The sequence below is a fragment of the Cynoglossus semilaevis genome, chromosome 20 (genome assembly GCF_000523025.1).
Source record: "Cynoglossus semilaevis isolate Cse_v1.0 chromosome 20, Cse_v1.0, whole genome shotgun sequence".
Classification (NCBI taxonomy): domain Eukaryota; kingdom Metazoa; phylum Chordata; class Actinopteri; order Pleuronectiformes; family Cynoglossidae; genus Cynoglossus; species Cynoglossus semilaevis.
This window is the reverse complement of record NC_024326.1, coordinates 2,268,208-2,277,835: the sequence shown is the minus strand read 5'-3', so window position 1 is coordinate 2,277,835 and position 9,628 is coordinate 2,268,208. Positions and strand designations below refer to the sequence as shown.

The following is a 9,628-nucleotide window of genomic DNA, read 5'->3' as shown; positions in this document are numbered from 1 at the left end:
GAAACTCAGACAGAGCCAGATACAGAGGGATAATCTCCAGAAGGTACGTCTCCCAGAAGTCAGCGTCTCTCTCTGTCTAATTTTTTTTTTTGAAACATATATCATTGTTTCGTCTACAGCCGTCAGGTCTGTCCAGCTCCTCTGCACCTCCTCCTCTTATTCGTGGAACTATTGCAAGCAATAAAGGATCTCAGGTCAGTACTCAAACATTAAACAGGAGTTTAAAGCCAGGGTCTATGTGAGGTTCTAATCCTGGAAACTCAAACTAAACACCAGGTACCAGGGTAGTTCTTGGACACTATTAGTTTGTGGGTTAACATACAGAGGACAAACAGTTCTATAATGTATATGTATAATGTGTGTAAGACATATCTATTGTTATGACTGTATGTGTAAAATGACGTCTTGTGGATGTAATGGCTGAGCCTCAGTGGTAGCAGTTCCCATTCTGTGGTTCATACTAATGATTTCTTTTTTAAATGACTAGATTTTGACAGGTAGAAGTTCAGGCACAGTCATCCCTCCGCCACTGGTCAGAGGAGGACAGCAGCTCTCATCCAAACATGGCTCTCAGATCATCATGCCACCTTTGGTCGGAGGCGCAACAGTGAGTCATACAAGAATGTTTGTTCTTGGATTTTAGGAGCTTATTTGGTTTAAATGCTGTCTCTGGGTAAATTCTAGTCTCACTGGTGTTGAGAGTCGGTTTTGTTGCTTTAACTCCTTAATTGTTGAGAAACAAAAGTGTTTGAAAATTGGAGACTGACGGTCTCTCTCTCTGTACTTTGTCCCTCTCTGTTTCTGTCTCTCTCTCTCACTCTCTCTCTCTCTCTCTGCTCTTGCTGTGGCGGCCTTGGCTCCTCATCTTCCACGACCTCCACGTGTCCTTTGCGTCTTCTCTGTCATTGTACTGGTTAGCCCATCTCTGTATCTCCCCAGCAGATCCAGGCTCTGCGTCAACAGCAGCAGCAGCAGTTGGCAGCTGCTACTGGAGGCTCAAGTTCAGGGCCACCTCCTCTCATCTTAGGCCCCAGGACCTCAGCCTCCTCAGCCCAGGGTCAGAGGGCCATCATCCAGGCCGGCCTCATCAGGGTTGGAAACAGTGCTAACATGCTGGTCAGTTTCTCACTCATAGAAATGAGATCTTTGGCTTTTTCCAGAGAACCACTTCTAAGGCACAGCTTTCTAAAAGGAGCCGGGTCTTTTGGCTGCCAAATAGCTCCTTGTTTTTGTTGTTTTGCAAATTATGTAAACAAAAAATATATAAAATTATATTTTCCTTACAAATGTACAAAACATTTTTTTCATTAAACTAGAACAACAAATACAAATGGATAAAATCTTAGATTGTATGTGAAAAATGTGGAAAATAATTACTGTGAATTTACAATGAAACGCTCACATAATCCTAGAAGAATCACACAACCAAATGAACATAACCGAGACGTGAAAGGTTTCTATACACAAAATGTCTTTTTGTCGTTTTAGTTAATCAAAAAGAAAACAAGCCTCCAAAATGTCAGCTGCCTGTTTTGAACTTGTTGAACACGCTTTATCAGCTGATTCATGCCCATGAAAGATAAGAAGTACGGTGAATGACAGTGACTGGTGTTAGCTGCATATTCTCACAGTCGTTCTTATCAATGTGTGAGTGCAGTACCAGTGCCGGCCAGACTACTACAGATTCTGTTAGTGTTCAACTGGGGAGAAAAAAAAAACATGGTTGTATATTGGTTAAATCAAAGTTTTATCCGCTGAATGTTGTAAAGCCATTTGATGTATGTACAGTTCATTTGTTCAATTTGTTCTGTTCTCATCAATTTGGTTGTTTTGTTGTTTCTTTTTTTTAAAGGCCTCAGCTTCCGGCTTGAAGGGCTCCTCCTCAGGGAGTAGCGGTTTGTCTGGAGTTAGCATAAATGACTCCCCTGCCAGTCGCCAAGCTGCAGCTAAACTTGCCCTGCGAAAACAGCTGGAGAAGACCCTCCTAGAGATTCCCCCACCAAAACCCCCTGCTCCCGAGTTCAACTTTTTGCCCTCTGCTGCCAATAATGAGTTTATTTACCTGGTAGGACTGGAGGAAGTTGTACAGAATCTGCTGGATACCATTCACAGAGGTGAGTTTGTTGTTCTGTTGCTGATAAGTGAAAGTTCTGAGGATTTGAATCTGATACGAGTGTGGACTTCAGTATGTCAGTTCCTAAGTTGACCAAAGTTCTCTCAAGTCTCTAAAAAGCATCTATGGTTTCCCCACTTGGTCCATGCAGGAAAGACAGCTGTAGCATCTGTCACCAGAGAGCCCTTCATCTGTACTCAATGCAAGACTGACTTCACCTGCCGCTGGAGGCAGGACAAAACTAAAGGCGGAGCAGTGCTCTGTGAAGATTGCATGTCCTCCAATCAAAAGAAGGCTCTGAAGGCCGAGCACACCAGCAGGCTGAAAGCTGCGTTCGTCAAAGCGCTGCAGCAAGAGCAGGAAATCGAGCAGCGGATCATTCAGCAGGCCTCCTCACCCATCTCCCACAGCAGCTCCTCTTCATCAGCCTCTTCATCCATCAAAGCAGAGCAGCTGGTGTCTCAGCATCTGAAGCAGGCTCAGGCGAGAGCATCCTCACTCCAGCACCACCACCAGGTTGGCCGAGCAGCCAACATCCTTCACCATCAGTCCATCAAGCAGGTTGGTGCTGTGTCTTACAAACTGTCTTTCCAGTGAATGTTCCAGTAAGTCACCCCTCCCTCCTGTGCCCTAGAGTTCCCAGGGCCAGCTGTCCCATGGTGGCTCCTCACTGGGGGTGAGGGGTGTCCCCCACTCCTTCTCCTCCTCCTCCCAGCTGCAGAGCGCAGTGGCGGCCGCAGCCTTGGTCAGCCGGCCAGGTAAGCACGCCCATGTTTCCCCACATTCTGTCCAGAGTTCAAAGGTGAGCAGCAGTGGACTCGGCGGCGGCAAGAGTATCAGCGGAGGTAGTGCCTCATCCACTGCATGGAAGAAGCAGAGCAACAGCACCTCAGGTAGACTCACATGAATACCGGCACCTGAAAATCTGGCACCTGAAATCTGCTCTCTTTTCAAATTCCTGTCTGGTCCCAAAGCAGTCCTTGCACTCCCCAGATTCAAACGTTCTGTTGCTGTAAAAGGTCCAGTGTGTGATACTAACAGGACTTATCACCATTATGGTGTGGAAATGTAAATATGTTTGGTTTTTTTTTTTTTTTAACAATTTGTTCTCGTTTTTGCATGGACACTTTTGAGAACATGCACAAGTTCATCCACTAGATGGTGTTAAGTCCTAAACACTGTATTAAGGCAAACTGCACATAGAGTGGAGGTCACCCACCAGGTTTTATTTGGATAGCATGATAGAGAAAGGGAACTGAAGATCACTACACTACTATTGAATGACAACATACATAAAATGTATATTTTACTGTATGTGCCCTAAGAAAAGAAACTGCACTGCAAACCTGTGGCATATGCATGTGTCTGTGTAAGGATGTTTGTTGTTATTCAGAATGTTTGTATTACTGTGTTTACACACTGGACCTTTAAAGATAATATCAGTTAAAATATTAATAAAAAATGACAGTATAGGAAAAAAAACAGAAGGAAATCTTTCGGACATGTCCACCCTACTCTCCAGATCCCCCTCTACAGTTGCTCTGCATCCTCGTTGGTCTACATCCTTCCAGTGCCGTCCCTTTGTGTGGTGTTTTTGTTTGTTTTCTCTGGGTGTCTATTACTGTATATTCCTGTGTGTAATAAATAGAATGTTTCCCTTTCTCTGTCTCTACACTGTTGGAACACGGGTCTCTTAAATATTGAGATGTTTTAATATAAACTAAAACAGTGTCATTTGATCGGGCTGAGTTTGCACCTAACTCTGAACCATTCCTCTGGTGCATTTCCATAGGAGTGACCATGGCCTACGTGAACCCCAGTCTGACCGGTCACAAGACGTCCACCACTGTGGACGCCCGTCAGAGGGAGTACCTGCTGGACATGATCCCCTCCCGCTCGTCCATTTCGCAGACTGCAAACACATGGAAATAATTCATATTCTCTTCCATTCTTCGTTAGTTTTGTTCCAAGTTCCACAGCTTCTATAAAGAGTTCAGCAGCACCCCCTGGTGGACTGTTAAGCAAACTCTCGAGACAAAAAAAAAATCGGATAACCTTACTTTTGTTTGTTTTTAGTTTCTTATTTCTCTTGGTTTCCTTGAGTTTTTGGGGTATTGTGCAGAAATAAATTTGGGGGAGGAAAAAAACCAACAAAACAAACAAAAAAAGTTAAATATATAAATACTTGAAGGGCTTCTCCCTTGGTATCTCTGTTTTCCAGACCAGGCTTAAAATCATGTTAAGAGGTAATGACATCACTGAGTGCGTGCATTAAGGTTAGTACTCCGCTCTGGGCTCTAAGTCCTTTCTGCCATGAACACTTGAATTGTTATGATCAAACCCATTAATTAACATTCAGACAACCTTTACTATTGTAAGCAAAAAAAAAAAACGAGTTGTAAAATGTTCTGTACACCACCCCTGTAGTTTAAGGTTTGGAGTTATTTTGTATTTACTTTAAGTTATTTTTTGACTGATGTTAAAAATCACATATTGTGGTTTCCACAAATGAAGAGTTTATTCTAGCTTTGTATTTTGGTTTCCTGTTTTAACAGCATGCCTACCCTTAACCTCTCATGTCGCACCTGAGCTGAAGAAGCGTGGTGGTGTTGCGTAAGTCATTTGTAATTATCATCTGTAATTTGCTTATTTTATATCATTGTCACAATTGTAATATAATTTTGAGTGTACTGTCGTCGCTGAGATAATGCAAATTTTGAAGGAGCTGAATTTGCCACACTGGAGCCACAGATCTTGCCTCCAGTTAACTGAACTGTAATCCATGCGTTATCCAGTGCACCTGTCAGCCTGAGTTAGTGGTGGCATCTGGGCCCAGCTACCGAGACTGAGGAAGACACCAGGTCATTTTGATCTTGTCCCTCCTACCATTTTGCATCAATTCTCTGCTTCCTGATCTTTAATGCTTTGTATAACCTTGGTTTAAAATTTAATATGGTTTACTTTTTCCTAGCTCCTTAAGAAATAATAATAAAAAAAAGTCAATTTTACAAATAACCCATTTTTTGTTGTTATAATGAATCAGGTTAATTTGGTGACTTCAGTGTCTTTCAAGCTCCAAGGATCAAGACAAAATAACAACCAACAAAGGATGGTGAGGACAGTGTAAATCTGACTCATAATGTGAGGATCCTGAGATGGAGTCACTGCAGAAAGGTAAAACTTGAATAGGACTGGGTGGTGAGTGAGACCAGATATAAAAAAGACTAATCAGATCAACAAATCTCAGTGTTTCTTCCGGGTTTATGGCGGTAGGGAGGTGTGTGTGCAGTGCCTGGGCTGTAATGTGTCACCAGCTGTATAGGAAAAAAGCGGTCCGTTAGACATACGCTCTGAAATTTCCCATTTAAAAGCAAGTTTGAAGTTTGCCTCAGTGAGATTTGCTGGGAACGTGAGAATTTCAACTTCAAAGAAGGCATCAAAGTTGGCAAAGTCTGGCACCTTTCATATATATTTTTGCAGGATGGAGTATGGTCAGGTGCCAAGTGACCATCTTTCTCTCTGATCATGGTGACCTCCCTCTGCATCCTGACCCTCATCACCTTGACGTTGGGGTCCTTCACTTTCTGCATCCCTAACGAAAATATTGTAAATATAAAAATTATAGAATGCCTTATTACCAAAAGAGTCCCAAGAATCAGTGAAGCAATTGCATGACTTCAAAGTAGTCACAAGAAGGCCAACTGGAGTGGTAGATTTTTGAAGAACTGAAGAAACCTTTTGGATGACACGTCTTAAAGAAATACTGGGTGATTCATGATGCCCCTTTTACTTTAATGGTTAATCACAATTTTCAACATATTAGAAATAAAATATAATATTTCAAAAGGATAATATTCTTCCTTTGTTGTTATTGTATATCGTCATATTTGTATACCTCTGGGGTTCTTCGTAAATAGATGTTTTGACAAGATATCCCAGCAGTGGTCAGCTGAGGGTGCTGTTTAGTGGCCACATTGGATTCAGAGGAAATTTACTTGCAGTTACATCAATAGACCACTGTATAGATGTCGATGTAGTAGAGCAGTAGAGAGCACTGTAGAGGCTGATGGGCAGTTCCCCCATACAGTAAAAACTACTGCATTTAAGAGAAAATGATTTTTACCGGTATTCACCAGAGGGTTAACTTGAATTAATCATTTATTAAATATACAATAATGTTAACCGATATAAATATTATATGGCCATTTAAACAACAAATCACAGTAATGGATTAACAGATTTACAGCCGTCTGTGTCAAAACATGAAAGAATAACCCCACATGCTGGTAATGGACCAAGCAGTTGTGATTGGCGTTTCTTATTTTTATTACAGAAAGGTGACAGTGAATGATGGGAGGGCGAATGGGCGCCTTTGGAAACCATGGACAAATCAGATCGTAGCAGTGCTGCAGACCCAGCTCTGGGAGTTGACCTCAAACATCCCATCATGCATAAAGTGTTAAAGTGTTGTTGTTATGCTTCACAACTAACATGACAAATGGGTCCCATTGAGAATAAGGTATGTGGTAAAGTATATTATAGTGGAATGACTAATCATTTATTTAATATCCAGGTATATTAGCCAATATAAATATTATATGGTAATTAAATAAACAAATAAATGAATTAATTTATCTACTTTTTATCCATTATTGTCTTAACTGTAGCAACAATAATACAAAATGAAAACGGGATATTGTGTATGTGTGCGCGTGAGAGAGCGAGCGAGAGTGAGAGACCAGTTACTCAAATTATGATTCAAAAAACAATTACGTCACGTTCCTCCCGTGGTGCTTTGCGAGCCCAGCTTTAACAAACGGCTAAAGAATTGTACTCTACATGGTCAGTTTATAAAGTGTGTATTGGTTAGAGACGAAATAAATTCATCTGGAACTAACGCCGCAAGGAAATTCAAATTTACGGTAGGTTATGAAAATCGCCTGTTCGGTTAAATATTAGTTGAAACAAGGGTTGTTGGTAACCAAACAATGTCGCTAAGCTATTAGCCGAGAAATTAGCTTATCTTCGTCAGCTGAGCTAAGGTTAGTGTAAACCTCGGTTTACAAGACAGTCATATATCCGGCTTTGATCTTTATATTATAGCAAATGATGTCCATGTCACAATGTATAAAGATATTGGTTAAGTGATAATTGTTCATATGTACGACTGGTTGAAATGACATGTCATGTTTGTTATTATGTCGTCGAAATACATAGCTCTGAATTTGTGCGTCGTGTTTTTATGTTGTATATGGGTCTTGGTAGAAAAAGTATCAACATCTTAGCAATTCGTCCAGTTGGACCACTGGCTGAATCTACAGAACATTGATGGTCATGTTGTTAGTCAACGTTGACAAGGCACATTCTTGCATCTGAGTCGTGGCGTTTTCGTTACCGTGTAGTTTGTATGACATTGATTAGTCAAGCTTCTGGCCCAAGGACATTTTATACGAAAGATCTCTTGTAGTTAAATTCTCCAATGTAATTAACATGCTTTTAATATATAAAGCCGAATATAGCCAAATAACAACAATGCAGCAATGTATAATTAAGGTGTTAGTTGTCAATGTCACCAACACGCACTCAAAACCTGTGTAGTTGTCTTCCTAATTAAGTTTTGAAATAAAATCAATGCTAGTTTTTTTTTCTTTTTTTCCCCTACATTCCCTAGGATTATCAGCTATGGCTCATGGAAGAAATAATCAGATGTATATTTTATTTAGGATATCATCCTGCAATTTATTGGTTTGTGTGTATGTGTGTACAGTTGAGTCGAAATCAGCACTTTTGACATATGTTCTCACAATTAATTACAGATACTTTTGTTTTTTTTCCATTAAGTTAGGAAATTCTGGTGGACTTTTTGTTTATCATATTTAGCTAATTTGACCATTTAACAGACTCAAATATGTCTTTACATCAACAACAACAACAAACAAACAAACAAACAAAAAAGAACAGGGTTGCAAACACCGCCATTCAACCTGAGCAGAGAAAGTACAATTGGAAGTGCAAAAGGCATAATTTACCGCAATATATATCACCTTTGCAAAGCACTTTACTTTGTTAATTTATTTGATACCTGCTGAGTAGCACACTGTGAAGATTATTATCTGATTTTTATCAATTGTATTCATTATTTTAGTAATGATGGATCAGGACTACGAGTCCAGGCTGCTCAGGCAAATCAACATCCAGAATGAAAACGCAAGCCCCATGGTAAGTAAACATGCAATTTGTTTTTTTTCTTTTTCTGAACATTTACAATTTTAAATAATTGTTAGTTTTAATGAATACAGTCATGATTAAAATGATTTTGAGAAGGTGGTGGATGGTGACAATATCAGATCAATTTATAGAGAGGATTATGTGCTACCTAAGGTCTTACAGTGGGTGGAGTAGGTGAGTGAGATAAGTGAATTTGTATTTGTTGCCTGACTTTGTAGGATTACAGCAGACAGAGGTGTTTAAAAGGGCGGTCTCTTTCATTGGCAATATTACAGATTAAATGACTGGATTTATTGATTATTGCCTAATTTTTGTTATCAAGACTTAAACAAATCCAGCTGTAACTAGTTAATAATTTGTCATCTGTTTTTTTATCTGCTTGAGCCTTGTTTATGTTTCTCCACTAGTTAAATGTGTTTTACTTTCTTATGTAGAAAGCTGTAGGTGCTGTTCGAGCTCTGACGCCCAGCAGCTCCCCACTATCCTCCCCAAGCAAACATGGTGATCGCTTTATTCCATCCCGGGCTGGAGCCAACTGGAGTGTTAACTTCCATCGTATCAATGTGAGTCTGCCGTAATCACAACTGAAGTAACTGGTTCTCTGCAAAAGTTACCATGACAAAGTGGATTTTAGCAGTCAGTGCTTCCAATTCAGACAGATTTGATTTTTTTTTAATGTTTTTACAGGAAATCGAAAAGTCACACAATCAAAATAGGAAAAATAAAGATGGAACGACAGATGGTAACAAAGGTAAGTAATCCTGCAAGCTGTTGGTTGAGTAAATCAGAAATATATTCTGAATTTAAGTTTTCTGGTTATATTAAAATCTTATCATTGTTCCTGGGAAATTAGTTTTTGAAAACATTAAAAAAATGTTTGAAATATTTCAAAGGAAGTTCAGAAATGTCAACGACAGCTCAATGAGTTTAATCTAATCAACAAAATGCATTGTGTTTTCTGCCTTTAGCCGATGGTCTGGCGTACTCCGCCCTGCTAAAAAATGAACTTCTAGGAGCAGGAATAGAGAAAGTCCAGGACCCGCAGTCAGAAGATCGAAGGCTGCAGCCATCGACTCCAGCCAAGAGGAGCCTTTTTACTGTAAACACTGTTCTTCTGTATTCATTTGTTTAGAATTTGATAGATCTTTCTTCATCTGTATTCATCTTCTATTTTGTAGTATTCAGTCAGTGTGAAGAGAGCGCTGTCGGAGGAGGACGGGAACACAGTATCTCCATATTCCCTGTCACCTGTCAGCAGCAACAGGTAATGCACTTATTATCCCCTCA

General features: G+C 40.1%; 2 protein-coding genes across 2 annotated transcripts in view; both read left to right on the top strand.

The window, feature by feature from the left end:
- Positions 1-5,128, top strand: part of LOC103396018 (transcriptional repressor p66-alpha-like) — a 21,841-nt gene extending 16,713 nt beyond the window's left edge. Inside the window, exons 6-13 of the mRNA XM_025052402.1 lie at positions 2-43; positions 120-194; positions 488-607; positions 940-1,116; positions 1,853-2,114; positions 2,265-2,674; positions 2,748-3,006; positions 3,906-5,128. Coding sequence (XP_024908170.1) covers positions 2-43; positions 120-194; positions 488-607; positions 940-1,116; positions 1,853-2,114; positions 2,265-2,674; positions 2,748-3,006; positions 3,906-4,045 — 1,485 coding nt within the window. The 3' untranslated portion in view covers positions 4,046-5,128. The remainder of the gene's footprint in view (position 1; positions 44-119; positions 195-487; positions 608-939; positions 1,117-1,852; positions 2,115-2,264; positions 2,675-2,747; positions 3,007-3,905) is intronic.
- A 1,745-nt stretch (positions 5,129-6,873) lies between these two features.
- Positions 6,874-9,628, top strand: part of LOC103395959 (fizzy and cell division cycle 20 related 1) — a 6,547-nt gene continuing 3,792 nt past the window's right edge. Inside the window, exons 1-6 of the mRNA XM_008333829.3 lie at positions 6,874-7,035; positions 8,259-8,332; positions 8,776-8,904; positions 9,029-9,092; positions 9,310-9,440; positions 9,520-9,605. Of these exons, the coding sequence (XP_008332051.1) occupies positions 8,261-8,332; positions 8,776-8,904; positions 9,029-9,092; positions 9,310-9,440; positions 9,520-9,605 (482 nt within the window). The 5' untranslated portion in view covers positions 6,874-7,035; positions 8,259-8,260. The remainder of the gene's footprint in view (positions 7,036-8,258; positions 8,333-8,775; positions 8,905-9,028; positions 9,093-9,309; positions 9,441-9,519; positions 9,606-9,628) is intronic.